Below are 22,114 nucleotides of genomic sequence, written 5' to 3' on the forward strand. Positions count from 1 at the left end.
CTCAAACTCACAAAGATCCACCTGCCTCTGTCTCCTGAGTGCTAGGATTAAAGGTGTGCACCACCACTGCCCGTCTGTAGTTTATTTTTAAATTTAAAAAATTTTTATGTTTGTGTTTACACCATAAAATGGAAGTCAGGGGACACCTTTGAGAAAGTTCTCTCAAAGTTTATTGTGAGATGAATTCAGGAATCAAACTAAGGTCATCAGACTTGCACAGCAAGTGTCCTTACTCACTGAGCCATCTCTCTGGCCCTGCTGTGGATTCATTTTTAGATTGCCTTGTCAAAATATTCTTAAGCTTGTTGAAGTTGGGTATGGTGTCACATGCCTTTGATCCCAACACTGGAGAGGCAGAGGCAGGTGAATTTCTATGAGTTGTAGGACAGCCTAGTCTACATAGTGAGTTCTAGAGAGAGAGAGACCTTGTTCCAAACAACAACAACAAAACAGATTGTTTATTGACTTCCCTTCATGTAAATTGTCTGAATTTCTGAAATTCCTTTCTTTTTTCCTGTTATGGAGTGTTTTGTTCAAATTTTCTGGTATTTTCCAGATTATTACTAAATAATATCACTAACCTTGTTTCAAAATGCCAATTTTCTTTTAGTTGTGGAAAGCAAGATTAAGTGGGTATGAAGAGGCTCTGAAGATCTTCCAGAAAATAAAGGATGAAAAAAGCCCAGAATGGTCCAAATACTTAGGCTTAATCAAAAAATTTGTCACTGATTCCAATGCTGTGGTTCAGTTGAAAGGGCTAGAAGCTGCACTTGTCTATGTTGAAAATGCCCATGTTGCAGGAAAGTAAGTAGTTTCTTTTCTAATATTCTGTAAACATCTCTGTTTAGTGATACATACATAAATTTATATGTGTTTATAGAGCCTCTGTTATAACTTTAAAATATACTAAAAGTCTTTCATTATCTTTAGTTAGTCTGAATGGCACATGGAATATCTAAATGAGAATAAATGTTTTTTCTCTGTATTTGGGTATATGTGGAAGTCAGAGAAGAGACAACTTGTGGGAATCAGTTCTTTCTTTGACCACTATGTAAGTCCCAGGGATTGAATTTGTGTCCACAGGCTTAGTAACAGGTATCTTTTCATGTTGAGCCATCTAGCTGGCCCTGTTTTTCCTTTTGCGCTTGTTAGATGAGAATTATTCAAAACTTAAGTAACGTTAGTAACTTTTAGAAGTAGTTACTATAAGGTCATTGCAAAGGAAGTTTGAGAGCCTCACTGAAGACTACTGGGCACTATGAAAAACTTCTTTTAAAACTTAGAATCACCAGACCGAGAGATGCCTCAGTGGTTAAGAGCACTGACTGCTCTTCTAGAAGACCCGAGTTCAATTTCCCAGCACCTACATGGCAGCTCACACTGTCTGTAACTCTAAAATCTGACACCCTCACACAGGCATACGTGCAGGCAAAACAACCAATGCACATTAAAAAAATAAATATAAAAAATAATTAGTAAAAAACAAACTTATAATCACCATTTATTTTTCCTTCAAGGCCTTTTGTCTCTTGGGGTAGTGAATTCTAGTTTGTGTTTCCTGGCCTATTTGACTTCAACTATGGATGATGGGAGTTTCTGGGCTGTAGAGATGACTCAGTGACTAAGAGCACTGGCTGCTCTTCCAAAGGACCCAGGTTCAGTTCCCAACACCCACATGCCAGCGGTTTCCATTCACTCACTTTCCTGGACTTTATTAACTTGATTTTTCTAAGTCTAGTGTTCATGCCATCCATGAGAAAGAACTTGCACACACAAACAGTTGAGACCTTTAATTATACAAGAAAGATGTGTTTACTTCAGAGACCGTGCTAGTGAACATCATTATTTGACAGTTTGGTTAACTGTAACCAATGTTAATAAAATTACTGCTTTTTTATTTCATTTTTATTTTCATATAAGAAACTGCTTTTTTGACAAATGCTCCCTGTAGCCCTAACATATTTGGTTCTTCTTGCTCCCAGAATTACAGACTTTATTTAATCTACAAGATACTCAGTACAATGAAGTTACTATGACATTCTGCTAAAAAGTTGCAGAGGCTTTCCTTATTAAAGATGTATCCTCTCCATCGTGTGAATAAATTTTCTTTAAAATGTCTAAAATAGGGCTGGAGAGATGACTCAGAGGTTAAGAGTACTGGCTGCTCTTCCAGAGGTGCTGAGTTCAATCCCTGGCAACCACATAGTGGCTCACAACCATCTGTAATGAGATCTGGCACCCTCTTCTGGCGGGCAGGGATACATACAGATAGAACACTGTACACATAATAAATAAATCTTATAAAATGTCTAAAATAACTTAAGTATTTGAAAAAGCAAGCATTCTATAATCCTGCTTTACAGTGTTTGTTTGTATCCCCACATGTAAGACAGACTCACATACACACACTCTAAAGAAGGTCTACAAGGATAGGTGTATTTCTGTATTGTAAGATTACAAGGAATGGTGGGACAGTCATAGGGCACACTCTTAATCCCAGCATCAGGAGGCAGAGGAAGGTGGAGCTCTGTGAGTCCGAGGCCGATCTTGTCTACAAAGTGAATTCCAGGACAGCCAGAGATGTTACACAGAAATTCTGTCTTGAAAAACAAAAAAGATTGCAAGGAATGTCTAGGAAAAATTTCCTATTTGAATTTTTTATACTTACAAAATGAAGTTATAGAGCAGTATGTCTTTTGTGGATTGTTTAGGGTTTATCTCTTTTTACTTAAATATCTGTGTGTGTGTGTCATTTACAGAACCACAGGAGAAGTTGTATCAGGTGTTGTAAGTAAAGTCTTCAACCAACCTAAAGCCAAAGCCAAGGAGTTGGGCATAGAGATTTGCCTCATGTACATAGAGATTGAAAAAGGAGAGCCTGTACAAGAAGAGCTCTTAAAGGGCCTGGATAACAAGAACCCCAAGATCATAGTGGCCTGTATAGAAACACTGAGGAAAGCCTTAAGGTAAGACTTTTTGTGTTTTAGTTCTTAAGTGTTTCAGTTCTTCGGTATGCCAACTGAATTTGAGTTCCAGGTTTAAAAAGAAATGGAGACTGTTGAACTTTTTTGTGTATTATATTAATTTTTAAAATATCTTTTAATTTATTAATTTATTTATATTCCAATCCTAGTTTCACCTCCCTCCTCTCCTCCTGCTCCCCTCCACTTACTCCCTACCCTACCTCCCATCTTGCTCCTGGGAGATGGTAAGGCCTCCCCCTAGGAAGTCTACTAAATCTGTCCCATCAACTCCTTGAGGCAGGACCCAGACACCTCCCCCACCCCCTCCCCATCTAGGCTGAGCAAGGTATCTCTCCATATGGAATGGGCCTCATATATTGTCCCAGCCACACCGTTGTCACCTATATTCAGTAAGTCTAGTTCAGTCTTGTGCAGGTCCCCTGTTTAAATTGTAATTTCAACCTTTAAGCATGTTGTTTGGTTTGTTTTTCTCTAAATTCCTTCCTACTGTAGGTGAGTAGGGAACATTTCTGTTCTATTTAAGAATTGTCTTTTTTTTTTGTGAAAAGCATTCTTAATATATTTAAGCAGTTTTCTCTTGCTAGCTTCAAGAATAGATTTATGTTAGCTATAAAGACATGGGTTGTTTGGTTGGAGCAAACCTTTGTTTGAGACCTTTTTAGTAAAAATCAAAAATAACTTGTTCTAAAGTTGGTTTGGTATAAAAATAATAATAACTTGTATATGCTATGTGTCCAGTCCTAGAACTCTTACTGAACGCTGAAGTTCTTTATACGTGTACTGTCCTTTCAGAGACAAGTGGCTAAGATTTGGTAGAGAGCTCTAACTTCAGTAATCAGTAGTTCTGATTAAGTAGACTCTAGGTCCTCCTCTTCCAGTGAGAGGGCAAGCATTCTACCAGTTGGTTACATCCTGAATCTAGGCAATTCTTCAGCCCCATATCCTGTCTCCACTTATTGTCCAATATTAGCTACTTTAGAAAATAGTACTAATGAAATCTTAGGGTGAAGATCATTCCTTTGAAACTTTTATAATTTGGTTTATGACTTACATCTTGATGACAGTGTTGCCTTAACATGCTTATTTTATATGAAAGTATCAGCATTCTTGAATTTTGTTAAGCTGTTCTTGATTTATGTTCTCTTGTGCCTGTTTATTACTGCATATGTACACAGTGCATGAGTGGGAGAGCAGTACTAGAGTGTCAGGGAGTACTAGAGTGTCACGGAGAGGACAGGCATTGGGACAACTTTAAGGAGTCAGTTCTCAGGTCAGGCAACTGCTTTAACCCCGCTGATCCATCTTGGCATCCCAGTGAAAGTTTCTTTATTTCTACTCTTTTACGGGATAGTAGACATGTGGAGTTTTTTCCTTTGGCTTTGTTTTGTTTTTGAGACAGGGTATCTCCTTGTAGCCTAAGCTCGTTTTAGACTCACGGCATTTCTTCTACCTCTGTCTCTGGAGTGTCAAGATAACAAGCATAATCCACCATACCCAGCAGCATGTGTCTTTGTCGATAGTAAATAGTTGTCTCATTTTTGCCATTTTAGAAATTTATCAAATTAGGCACAAGCATTACTTTAGATATCACCAGCCCAACCTCAACTGTATACTCAATAAAATGTTGTTTCTTTAAAAAAAATACATAGATGATAGATAGATAGATAGATAGATAGATAGAAAAAGAAATTTATGAACTTACAGACTGATTTTACCAGTAGATGTATTGTTCTAATTTTTTATTCATTTTGTATGCCTGTATATGTGTGTGTGTGTGTGCAATATATATCATACTGTGATCTTCTGCCTTTGAATTAAGAATTTCTACTGTATAGACTATTATATATAGTAATTTTACCTTTAAACTGACTGGGAGAATAAGGATAGGAAAGAATAAGTTACATTTATCTTCTTTGTATATTAATTATCTGTAGTGTCTGTATAGTCATTATTATTTTTAGTGTCTAGGGAAGAAATCTGGGACTCCCATGTCCTAGGAAAGCATACCTCTAGCCCTGTCCTTATTGATAATGATCTGTAGTCCATCTTTGTAATGGGTTTTTTCCTAAAACATTTCAGAATGTGAAGTAGCTCTTTAGGACTTAGAGGCTTAGGTGCCATAGCCTCTTAAAGTTATCATTAGTGACAGCTTTAGGAGCCAGAAAAACACCCTTACCATCCCTACAACAGACTTAGAGACTTTTTTTTTTTTACTTTTAAACATTCATTCATTCATTCTTAGTGTTTTGATCAAGGACTCAGGTCCTGCTGGCCTGAAACTTGCTATGTAGCTGAGGATAACCATGAACTCCTGATCCTCCTCCTTCTACCTATCAAGTTCTAAAACTACAGGTGTGTGCTAAGATACCTAACTTTTTTTTCCTATCATGTTTACTATCAAAATTAGATTTTTGTTTTGTTCCTGTATCTATTTTCAATGTGAACTTGCTTCATCTCTTTTATTCTGTCTTGATAGAGAAACAAAAAGAATTAGATGAAACCATTATAATGTATTTCTTTTGTGTTTCTTTCCCAGTGGTACTGGGAATTGCACCCAAGACTTCACATGTGGACAAGAATTTTACTACTGATATACATTCCCATCCTAAAGTAGTATTATAGGGAAGCATCTACCTCCCGTTGTCTGTACTATATGAACATGGAAAATATCCTGAGTATTAGGTTCTTCAGGCACCAAATTAAATAATTCTCAAACAAAATGACTTTTAAAAGCATCATAATTTCTCATTTGTCCTTTAGTATTGTAGGTCAGCTAAACAAGAAAAAAATGTTCTTTTCTAATAATATAAAGTGGCTGTGTTTGTTTGTTTGTCTGTTTGGAGCTGGAGAAATGACTCAGTGGTGAAGAGAACTTGGTTCCCTTGCAGAAGATGTAGGTTTAGTTCCTAGAACCCACAACTAACTGCCCATAATTCCAGTTCTAGGGAATCTGTCCCTTATTTCTGACATCCTTAGGCAATAGACACACACATGGTGCAAATTATACATGCAGGCAAAACACTCATACACAAAAAAATAAATCTGAAAGAGTGGTTTTATTTTGTTTGTTCTCCACTTTGAAACAGGGTCTCATTGTTTAGTCCAAACTGGCTTCAGATTCTTTTTTTATTTTTATTTTGTGTGCATTGGTGTTTTGCTGGCATGGATGTTTGTGTGAGGGTGCGGATTCCTGGAGTTAAAGACAATTGTGAGCTGCCATGTGGGTACTGGGAATTGAACCTGGGTCCTCTGGAAGATCATTTAGTGCTCCCAACCGCTAAGCCATGTCTCTAGCCGTGACCTCAGATTCTTGATCTTCCTGTTAATACGTGATTACAGGTGTAAACCACCACACTTGGTTTATAAAATCCATTTTAGAGGAAATCTTAGAGATCTAGTGTATTTTCGTGTTATATTATCTATATAATGTATCCATATGCCTTTCTGGGAAAATAATTTCACAATTTAATCTGTAGTATGCTATAATAGCTATTGTTGATCAGTTTTGTTACATTCATGCAAGTGAGATAAATTACACACATGAATTAACTAGCTATAGTATGTACTATCATCTGAATTCCTAGCACTTGGGATTCAGAGATAGGAGAATTGCCATCAATAGTGCTTTGGGCTTCAAAGTAGGCCCCTTTCTTAAAAACTAAAAGAATGAAAAGCCATGAATATATTTGAATCCCACTACTCATTCTGAAATTTATTGTTTTATAACTGAATCCTTCCTGTTCCAGAATTTGCTATTCATAAATGTTAAAAATAAGATCAGACTTGGTGGTGGTGGTGGCATACTGCTTTAATCCCAGCATATTCGGGAGGCAGAGGCAGTTGGATATCTGTTGATTCAAGGCCAGCTTGGTCTACAGAGCTAGTTCCAGGATAGGGCGTTACACATAGAAACCCTGTTTCAAAATCAAACAAACAAAAACGAAATGTGCATTGTCATAACTCTATCTGTCAGGTTGAGTAAATGTTTCTTTTGTTATTAGAAAATTCATTTTAAGCTGGGCAGTGGTGGTGCACACCTTTAATCCCAGCACTCAGGAGGCAGAGGCAGGTGAATCTCTGTGAGTTGGAGACCAACCTGGTCTACAAGAGGTAGTTCCAGGACAGCCTCCAAAGCCACAGAAAAACCCTGTGGCTAAAAACAAAAACCAAAAAAAAAAGAAAATTCATTTTAAAATGTTACTATTATTTTGGGCTCTAACTACTAAATAATCTAAGAACGATAGTTAAATATTAAATCTGTGTTTGTGTATGTGTATATGGATGGATTGATAGAGAGAGAGAGATGGTTGTGAATCCCATTTGTTACCTTAAGGAAAATTTAACTTATTAATATATGATTGTATAGATTGGTTTGTTTGCTTTGAGGCAGTATTTCTTTACATAGTCCTGGCTGTCCTGGAACTCACTATATAGACCAGGCTGGTCTTGAACTCACAGAGATCCTTCTGGGACTAACGACTTTAAACAACACACCAGGAGCAATATATGCTCAATGAAACATGGCATATTGACAGTTTTCACTCCAATTTTTCACTTACAGTGAATTTGGTTCCAAAATCATCTTACTTAAGCCAATTATTAAAGTGTTGCCAAAACTATTTGAATCTCGAGACAAGGCTGTTCGAGATGAAGCCAAACTAATTGCTGTAGAGATTTATCGATGGATTCGGGATGCCCTGAGACACCCATTACAAAATATAAATTCTGTCCAGGTAAGGCACAGATTTTTAGTTTTGTTTTGTTTTGTTTTGTTTTTTCGAGACAGGGTTTCTCTGTGGCTTTGGAGGCTGTCCTGGAACTCCCTTGGTAGTCCAGGCTGGTCTCGAACTTACAGAGATCTGCCTGCCTCTGCCTCCCGAGTGCTGGGATTAAAGGCGTGCGCCACCAACGCCCTGCCAAGGCACAGATTTCTTTGGTGATTTTTGCATAAGGTTAATATAGAGATATACTTCTTTCTTGTAATTGTGAATATCCTTACGAAAAATTATTTTTTATTTTTAAGATTTAAATAAATTCATGAGCAGAGACTTTCTGCTATTACTGTCTATCTCTCTGTCTCTGTCTATCTGTCTCTCTGCTAGGGAGGAAGTCCTGAGTCTTGCACTTATTAGACAAAACTATCACAGCCCTGCTAGTATTAAATGTATATCAATTTGAAAAATCCCTTTAAAATTCTGTTGAGTAGCAGAGCTCACTTGCTTGGATAAAAACAATTTTATCACATAGTTATTTTTGGAGCTTTTTTGATAATATAGCATATTTGAATTATTAAATTAGTGATAGTGTCTAAAAATAATGGACTTGGCGAGCTGAGGAGCTATTTCAGAGGTTAAAGGCATTTGCAGAGATAGCCCCTATGTGGCTGTTTAAAACTTCCTGTGACTCCAGTTCCAGGGGATTGTCTGGCCTCTGCATGCATCATACATACATGAAATACACTTGCATGCAAGAAGGCAAAACACTCATACATATAAAAGAAATAATTTTTAAAAAAAAAGGATTTTGTTTTAGTGGTTAGAAATAAATCTTCAGTGTGGTAAAGCCACTTGATTTATGCTACTTTAAAAGTTTAAATTTGTCTTTTATTAGTTTCCCTATTAATACCACATAAGCAGAAAGTGAATCCCAATAGATCAGTAAGTACAAGCATTATGTTCTTTAATAGTGGGATGTAAATTTAAAAATTCTTTAAATATTTTGTTAATCCTTGCAGTTGAAAGAATTGGAAGAAGAATGGGTCAAACTACCAACAGGTGTTCCTAAGCCAAGTCGGTTTCTGCGTTCCCAACAAGAGCTAGAAGCTAAATTAGAACAACAACAATCTGCTGGTGGAGATACAGAGGGAGGTAAGCCAGTTTTTAAACACTAGTTTCTACGAAAATTAGTGAGAATTATTACTGCCACAACAAATTATGTTCACTGGGCATATCTTAGAGAATTGCTTTTAATAAAATCTGAAAGCCAGGAGTTGGTGGTGCATGCCTTCAAGACCAGTCTGGTCTATAGAGAGAGTTATAAGACAGTCTCCAAAGTTATAGAGAAACCCCATGGGGGTGGGAGAGAGAAAATCTGAGTCATATGTGGTACTAAATAGAAATAAATAACTCTGATGTCTTTTCTGTAACAATTTCATCCTGGGAGCTGGGGAGATAGATCGGCCAGTGATCAGGAGCATTTACTGCTCTTCTAGAAGACCCAGGTTTGATTCCCACCACCACCATGGTGACTCACACCCATCTGCAGTTTCATTTCCAGGAAATCTAACCCTTTCTTTTGTCCTCCTCAGGCACGGCATGCACATAATGCACAGATATACATTTCAGGCAACACACCCATACATATAAAGTAAATTTCTAAAAACTTTTATCAGGGATATGAAAAGATAACTGATAAGAAAAAACTTTTATTTTGGGTATGTGTGTGATGGGTAGGTACGTAGTACATGGGTAGAGGCTAGAGAACAACTTGTAGTTGTTGGTCCTCACCTTTCTACTTTTTTTTTTTTCAAGTTTTTTCTTTAGTTTTGTTTTGAGGCAGGGTTTCTCTGTGTAGCTTTATAGGTCAGGCTGGCCTTGAGCTCACAGAGCTCCACCTCCCTCCACCTCCCAAATACTGGGATTAATGGTGTGCACCACCACTGCCCAGCTAAGTTATTATTTTTAAATTGCTTTAGTTTTTTTAGTTTAAGCTGTGTGTACATCTGTCTGTCTGTCTTTAGAACTGACACGTGTGTTGGTACCAGAAATGGGTATCAGATCTCATGAAACTGAACTTAAAATCAGTTATGATCCACCCACTGTGTTGTAGGGAACTGAACTTGGGTCCTCTGCAAGCACTATAAATTGCTGAGCCATCTGTCTAGCACTCCACCTGATTTTAAGTCACAGTCTCTTCAGCCAGGCAAGTGGCCCATGAGCTTATCCTGTCTCAGCCTTCCATCTCCCTGTAGGTGCTGAGATTGCAGATGCTGGCACTCCTAAATCTGGCTCAGGTCATCAAGCTGATACAGCAAATGCTTTTGCCACTGAGCCAGCTCAAAAAATAAATAAATAAAAAATAAGCTCTCTTTTGTTTTTTCCTCACAGGTGGTGATGATGGTGATGAGGTACCACAGATAGATGCTTATGAGCTTTTGGAAGCAGTAGAGATCCTCTCCAAACTTCCCAAAGACTTTTATGACAAAATCGTAAGTAATGGTTAAGCTCCTTTAATTTATTCTAAATAGTAACTTAGGTAAAATTAGAAAATCTTCTGTTGAGCCCTTGCTTGGTGTACCTCCCCACTCCCTCCATATCTTCCTAGTAGAGTAACTTAGTTGCTTATTTTTCTTTCTTCCCTTACTATCTTCTATATGAAACTTCTATATGAAATCATATTATGGTATTTAAAAACAAAGCAACATGTCTTACCAAAAGTCAAAACAAAGTTTTCAACTTTTTCCTCATTTAGTCTATGGTTTTATCTTTAAGTATCTCTTGTGTTCATCTTTTTGGGTAGGCAAAGATGGCTCAACACATAAACGTATTTGCTTCCGAGCCTATTAACCTGAGTGGAAAAGAGAAATGGCTCCTACAAGTTCAAAGTTACCTTTGACCAAGATTTCTTAACTTTTGTTTGTTTGTTTCAGAAAACTGTCTTGGTGGGCATGTCTTATGCATCGTCGTCGGATGTTTAGAGCATATGTGGCTTTTACTGCTAGATATCGTTAGAGTCAGTAATACCATCCTCTAAACTTATGCCAATCAATGTCTCCAAACATTGCCAGATGTGCCAAGAGAGACAAAAGTATCCCCATTTGCGAAACACAGTTCTACCCTAGTCACTACCATTTGCTCTTGTCTCCTCTCCTTCGAATTTTATAATGTAATTACTGGCATCATTTTTGAAAATTTCCCATATTGAAACTCAATTAGTTTGGCTTCTGTAAGTCTTAAGATGATGATGTCTGAAGTCATCTTATAGCCATTCTTTCTCCTGTCTGACACCTTGAAACCTCAATTTACCTTTCAGCCACATCTCTAGTCATTTTCAGTTTCAGACATGCTATGCTGTATTTCTCCTAGTAGCACATAGGCCACTGATTGGTTTGTTTGTTTGCTTTTAGCTCTGAACCTTAACCTGTGCTATTCTTTCTTCCTATAATGTTTTTCTCTCAATATTGTCTTCTAGGTCTCCCCTTAAGCATCATCTTTTGAGGGATCACATCTTAACTATTTAAACTGAATCAGCTGGATGTGAAGGCACATATCTATGATCCCAGCACTGGAGAAGCTCAAGTAGGATTGCAGGTTCAAGCCAGCCAGACTCTGTCTGGGGAAAAGAAAAAAATTTTTTTGCTCTACAACATTGGTTTTAGGAGATAAGATCCCACTATGTGGCTCAGGCTGGCTATTGATCCTCTTACCCCTTCCTCCCAAATGCTGGAATTATAGATGTGCCTCACTACAACTGGCTTCCAGTAAATATCTGATAGGTCATTTCCCGGGAACCTGGACAGACCCCATCTACCTAACCAGTATTTAATTAAAGTTTGCTTCAAATTTGGCTTAAAAAAAAAAAAAAAACATCTGGGCGTTGGTGGCGCATGCCTTTAATCCCAGCACTCGGGAGGCAGAGGCAGGCGGATCTCTGTGAGTTCGAGGCCGGGCTGGACCGACAGCCTCCAAAACAATACAGAGAAACCCTGTCTCATAAAAACCAAAAAAAACCCAAATATCTGATAAACTGAATTGAATTGGATTATAGTCTCTTGTAAAGGAGTAAGTTTGTAGCCTTCTGTGGGTCCTATGTTCTTTAAAATAATGAGCATTCAGCTTATTGAGTGATTATTGGTTTCTAGTGAAGTATATTCTCTTTATGGACATAAAATAACATGGACCAGCATTATACTCAAAAGCAAGAAACTAGTATACCAGGTCTGGGGAGTGTAGGTTGTTGGTTCTGTGATTCTTCTTTTGCATTTTAAATTTTATGACATAGAGATTTCTTTGCCACAATTGTGCTGCTATGAGATGGGCTACAAATGATTGTTTTCTGTTTGATATCTATTTAACAGAAAACAAAATGGAAAACCATGGCACTCTTTTTATGTTAGGGCTATAGAAAATTTGTTTTATATGTGAATAAAAATTCTATGAGCAAAATGGTACTTATTAACTTGTTTTTTCGTTTTTTTTTTTTTTTTTTTTTTTTTGGTTTTACGAGACAGGGTTTTGGATGCTGTGGAACCAGCCCGGCCTCAAACTCACAGAGATCTGGCTGCCTCTGCCTCCCGAGTGCTGGGATTAAAGGCGTGCGCCACCCAACGCCCGGCGCCATTTTGTTTTTAACTGATTTTAGAAAATGTTTCTGAAACAAACAACAAAATAACCCAGGTTTTTAAATTGGTTGAGTATAAGAAATGAAATTTTCTTTATTTTTAGTTTTAAATTTAAATTAGAAATAAGGTTGCTTCACATGCCAATCCCAGGTCCCTCTCCCATCCCTTCCCTTCCCCCCGACGCCCTCCCACCAACCCCCCCCCATACACCCTCATAAGAAATGTAATTTATCAAACTCTATTTTATGTTCTACAGTGAATTATATTTTCTTTTTAGGAGGCAAAAAAATGGCAAGAGAGAAAAGAAGCCCTGGAGGCTGTAGAAGTGCTAGTGAAAAACCCCAAATTGGAAGCAGGCGATTATGCTGATTTAGTCAAAGCATTAAAGAAGGTAAATGGGAAGAGCTTCATCGTTGGTGTCTTAACAGGCAGGCCACAGATTTTCCATCAGTAATCCAGTAGGTTTGGGTTTTTTTTGTTTGTTTTTATCACAAAAATATTGCCATTTAAAGAATCTTCATATTTTAAACAGAGGCATCTATATTTTTTCTTTTTAAAAAAAGATTTACTTACATATTTATTATGTATACAATGTTCTGTCTGCACATCAAAGGGGAGGGCACCAGATTTCATAGATGATTGTGAACCATCATGTGGTTGCTGGGAATTGAACTCAGGACCTCTGAAAGAGCAGCCGGTGCTCTTAACCTCTGAACCATCTCTCCAGCCCCGCATAGTTCTTTTTTTTTTTTTTTTTTTTACCATCTCTGCTTCCATTTTCTACTTGTAAGAATAATTTGCTTAGTCAAACTGAGATTTTTCAATGTGACAGTGAGTATGAAAGGTATTCATTAAAGTATCTCTGAGTCCATTGCTTACTTCTAAATCCATTCAATACTTGAAATAAATAGACTCATATTTTTTTTACTAGACAGAGTCTCACTGTGCAACCCAGATTTGTTGGCTGGGCTGGCTTTGAACACAAGGACCTGGTGCCCTACAAAAGAGTGAGTGTGAGTGTGTGTGTGTGTGTGTGTGTGTGTGTGTGTGTAACTTATATGCTTAGTGCCTGTAGAAGTTAGAAGATTCTTTAAAATTGGAGTGACATATGTTTGTGAACCACCATGTCACCATGTGGGTCCTTTGCAACAAATGCTCTTGTTTTTTTGAGACAGGGTTTCTCTGTGTAGCCCCAGCTGTCCTGGAATTCACTCTGTAGACCAGACTGGCCTGGAACTCACAGACATCCACCTGCCTCTGCCTCCCAGGTGCTGGGATTGAAGGTATGCACCACCACTGCCCGGCTCATTCAGCATTCTTGAATACTAGAATTACATGTGCTACCATGTTTAGCTCAAGGATATTTCAGTATGTTCCATTAAGGTTATGAATGTCAGATTGAAGAGATAGCTCAGCAGTTAAGAGCACATGTTGCTCTTACAGAGGACCTGCCTGGGTTCATTTCCCAGCAACCACATGGTGATTCATAACTGTAACTCCAGTTCCAGGGAATCCAGAGCCCTCCTCTGACTTCCTCAGGCACTAGGAATGCACATGATGCACATACATGTATGTAGGGAAAGCATCCATCACTATCATCTGGCCTGTACTCCCATCTCTTAGAAAGAAAATGGAGTTGCCACACAATATTGGTGTAGAGATAGAGCAACTTAATAATGATATCAAAGGTTATAATGTCTGTCTAGGCCTACATTTGAATCCCTACTTTTGCTAGATGATGCCCTGAAGGAAAATCTATTTCGTTTCTAAAGCTTCCAGAATTAAGCTGATAATGCCTACTCCATTCAGTTTCGAGAAAATTAAATTTAAAAGTAATACAATGCATCTCCAAAATTGTGACACCAAATTAGTATGTGTGTTGTATATTAGAAGTTTTTTGATACAGAGACTCAAGTGAAACATTCTGTTTATGGAACTAAGGGACTAGGTAAATTTCAAAGCAGTTGTTCTACTGGGAAAAAGAGTGGAAAACAAAACTAGGATTTGTGGGCACTTTAAAATAAAACATCATTTTAATACCAACGAAATGGGCAATTACTATGGCAAACTGTTACCAGGAAGAAACCAAAGTATTACTGTTTTGCTGAATTGATGCTTACCTATGAATTTAGATAACTGTTGGGTTTTGGGTTTGTAGGAAGGCAGTATTATAAACTGCTGAAAAGGTTACTGTGAGACCAGAAACCATTACAGGAATGGTTACAATGGGATTTGACAGTACCTACAGCAGTTTCTACTGGTGCTTCCTTGGTTATAAATATTACAGAGCTATTGCCTCGTTTCTTACAGAAATGTTTGTTTTGTTTTCTTGTTCCAAAGTAATGACAGTAGAATTCCAACTTCTCTGCTACCATTGTGTAGTACAGGTAGCCAGATGGCGTCACTGGAGTATCAGGGATTTGAAAGTATGGTGTGTTGGTTTTTGCTTGTTTTGTGATGCTGGTGTTTGATACCAGGCCTCAGCATATGCTAGGCAAGCACTGTACCACTGAGTTACATTCCAGTCCGTGCGTCTATCTCTCTCTCCTTTTTTTTCCTTTCTTTTCCCTTCCCTTAAAAAAAATAAAAATAAAACAAAGCATTACCATGTTGGCTTATAAATTCCTTATTGAAGAAAATTACAGATTTTCCTCTTGTAAAACTGATTATCTGTTGGCATAATACCTTCCAAGAATTCTTTTTTTCAGATTTTTTAATTTAAATTAGAAACAGGCTTGTTTTGTATGTCAATCCAAGTTCCCTCTCCCTCCCCTCCTCCCCTGGCCCCCACCAACCTCCTTTCCCATCCCCTTTCTGCTTCCCAGAGAGGGTGAGGTCTTCCATGGGGGATCTTCAAAGTCTATCATATCATTTGCAGCAGGCCTAGGCCCTCCCTTGTGTGTCTAGGCTGAGAGAGTATCCCTCTATGTGGAATGAGCTCCCAATGTCCATTCATGTAGTAGAAATAAATACTGATCCACTACCAGAGGCCCCATAGATTGCCCAGACCTCATAACTGACACCCACGTTCAGGGGTTCTGGATTGGTCCTATGCTGGTTTCCCATCTATCAGTTAGGGGTCCATGATCTCCCCCTTGTTCAGGTCAGCTATTTCTGTAGGTTTCTCCAGCCTGGTCTTGACCCCTTTGCTCATCACTCCTCCCTCTCTGCAACTGGATTCCAGGAGTTCGGTTCAGTGTTTAGCTGTGGGTGTCTGCTTCTGCTTCCATCAGCTACTGGATGAAGGCTCTAGAATGGCATATAAGGTAGTCATCGATCTCATTATCGAGGAAGGGCATTTAAGGTAGCCTCTCCACTACTGCTTAGATTGTTAGTTGGTGTCATCCTTATAGATCTCTGGACATTTCCCTAGTGTCAGATTTCTCTTTAAACCTATAATGGCTCCCTCTGTTATGGTATCTCTTTTCTTGCTCTTCTCTATTCTTCCCTTGACTCAACCTTGCTGCTCCCTCATTGTCCTCTGTTACCTCAAGAATTCTTTTGAGGAGAACTTTCATTTCTAGTACCCCTTCCTACAGGGTTATAACTATTTTCTTTTTACCTTTATAGGTTGTTGGAAAGGACACCAATGTCATGTTGGTAGCTTTGGCAGCAAAATGTCTTACTGGCCTAGCTGTTGGGCTAAGGAAGAAATTTGGACAATATGCAGGACATGTAAGTAACATTCTTTGTACATATAAATCTGCAAAATTATCTGTAGTACGAAAAATATAAACTCAGAGGCAGATATTGGGGTTCAAGCTGAAAATCAGAGAAGCATGGCAGCCAAGCCTCTAGGTCTTACCTCTACCTCAGACCAAAATGGCTGATCCTGTATCCACGAATCCTCAGAGGCAAGTGCTAGACTGCTGCCTCTCAGTATGGCTGGAGACTAAATCTCCACATGAGATCCTTTGGTGTTCTTCCTTTTATACCTCCCTAGTGCTGGGATTAAGGATGTGATCCCAAGTGCTCAGATCACCTTTGTGTGAGCTGTTTCTCTTTAGAACTGACTCAGTTTCGTGTAGCTCAGTGTGGCCTTGAACTAACAGAGATTCATCTACTCGTGCCTCCTGAGTCCTAAGGTTAAAGGTGTGTGCCACCACTGCTTGGCTCTAAGGCTTGTTAGTATGGTATATATCACCATGGCCTGACAACTGTGACTTGTGGTTAACTTTGCATTCTGAACCCTCAGGCAAGCTTTAATAAATCATATTATCAGAAATGATAGGCTAGTTTGTTTTATATCTTAAAACAACTTCTTGGTATAGATCTTTATGTATTGTACAAGTAAGTTTATCACTGTGTTTCATATATATTCAGTCTAGCTCCTCATAAATTGTATTAGGCTTATGTAAAAATCAAACACTTAGCCTAAAATAGTTGATTTGTTTGCTTATTATCTTTCTTTGCTTTTATAACTATGAAATACATGAGGTTAAAATAAAACTGTGAAAACTATAGGATTGTGCATTATAACTCTAGTGGAATGTCTTAGCATGCATAAGGTGCTGGGTCATCTTTCCAACTCCTCTGACCCAAGGGGAGAGTAGGAAAAGGAAAGTAAAACTGTAAGTGAAAGCAGTAACACATGAAATATATTTCATTTTTTTTCTATTTAAATAATAGTGCTATACTTGAAACATTTTATATGAGTTATACTAGGTAATAGTCTCAGTTTAATTTATAAGGAAATATGAAAGCATTTTGTTCAGTGTTTTGTTATAAGGAAATATGAAAGCATTTTGTTCAATATTTTATTTATATAAGTTAGGTAGCAATCATGTTTAGTAATAGGGTTAATAAATTGAGATGTTTCCCTTAACTATGGCAGGTACTGGTTGCCACTAAATTTGGTCTGAATTAATTAGAATGAGTTATCATTCTAAGAAATGGTATTTTATCAGTTTTTTATCCACCTGCCACTGCTTTCTGCATTCACAGCCACACTCAGCTGAGATATGGGTATGCTTTTGATAAGTTTTATGTTAGTTAATTAGGAATTTTTACTTTTGTATTTTAAAAGTAGTTACAAGATAGAAAACTACTTGGGGTGGGGGGGGTTTTAAACACAGGGTTTGTTTGTATATTCCTGGATGTCCTGAAACTCACTCTGTAGACCATGGTGGCCTTGAACTTATAGAGATCCACCTGCCTCTGCCTTCTGAGTGCTGATATTTCTGCTGCCTGGCAAAAAACTACTTTCAAAATTGATTATTAATTTGCTAAGCGATGGTTGAGTGATTACCTTACCCTCTAGTTTGACTTGTTAATCATTCTATTTAACTTACTGTTTACCTTAAAGATCTTTCCATTATAATTTGTTTGGTTTTTTTCTGTAAAATTATCTAATATTCATTCAGACAAATGGCAGGGCAGTTAATACTTCTACTCCTTTGGGGAATATTCCGTATAAAGAAAATTATACAATGTATGGTCATTTATAACTGGTTTCATTTCACTTAGCTTAATTTTGACAATTTTGATCAGCCATACTATAGTGTCTGTCAGTGATTCATTATTGCTTTTGGGGTAGGGAGTGGGTAGGATTTTTTGAGACAGGGTTTCTCTATTGAACAGTCTTGGCTGTCGTGGAACTGCTTTATAGATGAGATTGTCCTTGAACTCAGATCTGCCTGCCTCTGCCTCCTAAGTGCTGGGATGAAGATGTGTCCCACCACGAATGGCCATTCTTTTTAAAATTTGTTATTTTATGTTTCTGAGTGTTTTGCCTGTGTGTGCATCTGTCCATCACATGTGTACCTGGTGCCTGTGGAGGTCTAATGAGGGCATTGGATCTCCTGGAACTGGAATTACAAATGATTGTGAACCACCATGTGGTGTTGGCCACCAAACCTGGGTCCTGTGCATGAACAGCATGTTCTTAACTATTAAGCTAGCTCTCTAGCCCTAACAGTACTTCTTATTTGTCAGAGTATCATTCTTGCTGTTCACTTTTATAGGTTGTACCAACAATTTTGGAAAAATTCAAAGAGAAGAAGCCTCAAGTAGTACAAGCACTGCAGGAGGCAATTGATGCAATCTTCCTCACTGTAAGTTGATAGTATAAAACTTACGGTTTTGTCTTAATAAATGTTGTCACTATAATGATGTAAATATTTATAGTTGAAAAAGGCTCATTGACATTTTCTTCTAAAGACCACACTACAGAACATCAGTGAGGATGTTTTAGCAGTAATGGATAATAAAAATCCAACCATCAAGCAGCAGACATCACTTTTTATTGCAAGGAGCTTCCGTCACTGCACTGCTTCTACCTTGCCGAAGAGTTTACTAAAGCCCTTTTGTGCTGCTCTACTTAAGGTAATTGGGGGGAGTTTATATATATTTTTTCTACTAGTTAGATACGGTGACTACTTGACATTGTGTAGACTGTGATCTTTTAAGGAGCAGACACTCTGAACCCAATTCTTGGTAACTGATATGTTCTACCTTTGAAGGACAACAAGTGAGCCAAGTGTAAGTGTCAAACTGGAATGTTCAAGGGTCAGTGGAATAGGACATTTCAGATAGAAGGTAAAAAGGAAAAGGAAGCATTTTGGGGCTGACAGGATGATTCACAAGCCTTGCTAGCAACCTGAATTAAGTCCCCAGATTCCCTTTAAAGGTAAAGGGAGAAAATCAATTCCATGAAGTTGCCTTCTGACCTCCACATGTGCTGTCATTGTACACATCCATATATACACACATATATACATATAATGTGTATTTTTTTTTAAGCATTTACAGGGACTGAAGAAATGACTCAGCAGTTAAGAGCTGCTCTCATAAAGAATCTAGGTTTGGGTCTTGTCACCTACATGGTAGTTCACAACAACCATCTGTGGCTCAAGTTCTAGGGGCTCCAGCTCTCTCTTCTGGCCTCTGTTGGCACCAGGCTTGCACATGGTACCCATACATACATGCAGACAAAACACTCATATGCATCAAAGAAAATAAGTTACATGAAAGAAATGACATTTACTTGGTGAATAGATTAACAAAGATCTCTTCAACTTAGAAAGAATTGTGAAAGATTAACTGTTAATTGACAAAAGAAAATCTACATTTAACTTCGGTAACTTGTGAAGGAAAATTCTTATCTAGTAACTATTGTTCAGAATAAAATTAGTATAACCTGAGTTCATTGTATTAAATATCATTTACTTCTGTATAGCACATCAATGATTCTGCTCCTGAAGTCAGAGATGCTGCATTTGAAGCACTGGGTACTGCTTTGAAGGTGGTTGGTGAGAAAGCAGTAAACCCATTCTTAGCTGATGTTGACAAACTCAAACTTGACAAGGTAGGTTTATAATAGTCTGTGTCTTTGTATTGCCTTTTGCAAACTTACCCCTTTCTGTTGAATGATTGGCTACTGTGAAGGAGGGGCAGACGTTGTCTTCAGTTCAGCCTACCAAGTTCTAATGGATAGTTCCATACCTGTGGTCACACAGATGACCCTGGTTAAACTAAGTGGGTCAAAGAATGATATAAAAAGGCATGAATGGTGAAAAGGGAATTGTATGAAGGGTGGTATGAGTAATGGGGAAAGAGATTTATGAGTAGATAAGTGTGCCAGGAATTAGAATGCATTGTATATGTGTGTATGTGTATGAATCATCAAAAGATGAACTTAATAAAAGATAAGAAATAAAACTTCAGAGCAAGGCCAGGCAGTGGTGGTGCATGCCTTTAATCTCAGCACTGGGGAGGCAGAGGCAAGCGAATCTCTGTGAGTTCAAGACCAGCCTGGTCTACAGAGCTATTTCCAGGACAGACTCCAAAACAATACAGAGAAACCCTGTCTTGAAAAACCAAAAAAAAAAAAAAAAAAAAAAATCAAACAAACAAAAAAACTTCAGGGGACTTACCCTTTTAATAAGAATTGTTTTAGTTGCCTGCCTTCTTTCCTTCCTTCTCCTTTTTTTGGGGGGAGGGGGCGTTGCCAAAAAACACTGTCAAGGCAGGGTTTCTCCATATATCTTTGGCTGTCCTGGAACTCAATCTGTAGACAGGGCTGGCCTCACCCACAGAGATCCGCCTGCCTCTGCCTAGAGAGTCCAGAAATTAAAAGCATGTGCCACCACTACCTGACATTTTTTCTGAATTCTTGTGTATAGTTCTGGCTTAATGATTTCGAAGTGACAATGTAATGGCTGTGTTTCAAAGTTGATTTGAACATAATAATGTTCATATTGCTTTCTCTAGATCAAAGAGTGTTCAGAAAAAGTAGAGCTGGTTCATGGAAAGAAAGCCAGTTCTGCAGCTGAAAAGAAAGACTGCAAGCCTGTGCCTGGAAGGGCTGCTACATCAGGGGCTGCAGGGGACAAAGACACAAAGGATGCTTCAGTACCCAAACCAGGACCATTAAAAAAAGCGCCAACTACTAAGGTTAATAAATTTTTGTGACAATGTCTTACTCTAATCCTTGCTGGTCTGAAACTCACTGTGTAGCCCAGGCATGCCTTGATATCACAGTTCTTCTTGTGCCTCAGTCTCCCAAGTGCTGGGTTTACAGATGTGTGCTACCACACTTGGCTTGACACTAGCTAACTGTCAGATAGGAAGTGAGATGATTGGGTGGAGAAAGGATTATAGGTGGGAGAAAACAGGAACTGGCTGTCTTTTCAGCTGGGAAGTTGGTGAGGTAAGATATGGCTATGGCTTGCTCCTTCATCTCTCTTTTTTTTTTTTTTTTTTTTTTTTGGTTTTTACGAGACAGGGTTTCTCTGTATTGTTTCGGAGGCTATCGGTCCAGCCTGGCCTCGAACGCACAAAGATCCGCCTGCCTCTGCCTCCCGAGTGCTGGGATTAAAGGCGTGCGCCACCACCGCCCGGCTTCCTTCATCTCTCTTATCTTTCAGCTTTTACCCCTATATCTGACTCCATCCAGGCTTTTATTATTAAGACCTATTAGAACTTGTGTTACAAGATGGCTTAAAAATTAGAATTTAAGCCAGGCGTTGGTGGCACACGCCTTTAATCCCAACACTTGGGAGGCAGAGGCAGGTGAATCCCTGTGAGTTCAAGACCAGCTTGGTCTACCGAGCGAGTTCCAGGACAGGCTCCAAAACAATACAGAGAAACCCTGCCTAGAAAATACAAAAACAAAACAAAACAAAAATTAGAATTTCGGGGCCGGAGAGATAGCTCAGAGAGCACTGGCTGGTCTTCCAGAGCTCCTGAGTCCAATTCCCAGCAACCACATGGTGGCTCTCAACCATCTATAATGAGATCTGGCACACTTTTCTGGTGTGCAGACAGAACACTGTATACATAGTAAAATCTAAAAAAAAAAAAAATAGAATTTAGTAAGATTGAGCCTCAGTTTTGTATTTGTGGCTGTTCTTCCAATATGATTTAATTCAAGAAATGGGTTCCATGACCACATTGCAAATAGCACATCTCTTAATAAAGACATAGTATTACAACAATACAGTTTTCTCTTTAAAACCTGCCTGGAAGCTGGCAAGGTGACTCAGTGGATAAAGATGCCTACCCAAGCCTGATAACTTGAATTCAATCTCTGGTGTTCACATAGTGGAAAGAGAGAAAAAACTCAAGTGCATACACAAGGTATACACACACACACACACCATACGTACATACGTGCATGCATACATACATACATAATACATAGATGTAAAAATTTTATTCTTTAAAATTCTGACTAGGAGTAAAAATAGTAATAACATGCCTTTTTTTCCTCTTTATTGTGATAAACATTTGAACTATTTTTTAAGTTTACAGTTTAAGCTATAGAGATAACTCATTAGGTAACCACCAA

The 22,114-nt window shown here is 38.2% G+C and overlaps 1 protein-coding gene across 5 annotated transcripts in view; it reads left to right on the top strand.

Annotated features, from left to right (window-relative positions):
* Ckap5 (cytoskeleton associated protein 5) overlaps positions 1-22,114 on the top strand; it is a 94,478-nt gene that overhangs the window by 29,190 nt on the left and 43,174 nt on the right. For all 5 annotated transcript variants that reach the window (XM_040745823.1, XM_040745827.1, XM_040745825.1 and 2 more), the window contains exons 3-13: positions 611-804; positions 2,760-2,966; positions 7,546-7,717; positions 8,719-8,851; positions 10,091-10,191; positions 12,602-12,715; positions 15,895-15,999; positions 18,288-18,377; positions 18,484-18,648; positions 19,502-19,630; positions 20,536-20,718. In XM_040745823.1, coding sequence (XP_040601757.1) covers positions 611-804; positions 2,760-2,966; positions 7,546-7,717; positions 8,719-8,851; positions 10,091-10,191; positions 12,602-12,715; positions 15,895-15,999; positions 18,288-18,377; positions 18,484-18,648; positions 19,502-19,630; positions 20,536-20,718 — 1,593 coding nt within the window. The remainder of the gene's footprint in view (positions 1-610; positions 805-2,759; positions 2,967-7,545; positions 7,718-8,718; positions 8,852-10,090; positions 10,192-12,601; positions 12,716-15,894; positions 16,000-18,287; positions 18,378-18,483; positions 18,649-19,501; positions 19,631-20,535; positions 20,719-22,114) is intronic.

This window comes from Mesocricetus auratus, unplaced genomic scaffold (assembly GCF_017639785.1).
Source record: "Mesocricetus auratus isolate SY011 unplaced genomic scaffold, BCM_Maur_2.0 Super-Scaffold_100004, whole genome shotgun sequence".
NCBI lineage: Eukaryota > Metazoa > Chordata > Mammalia > Rodentia > Cricetidae > Mesocricetus > Mesocricetus auratus.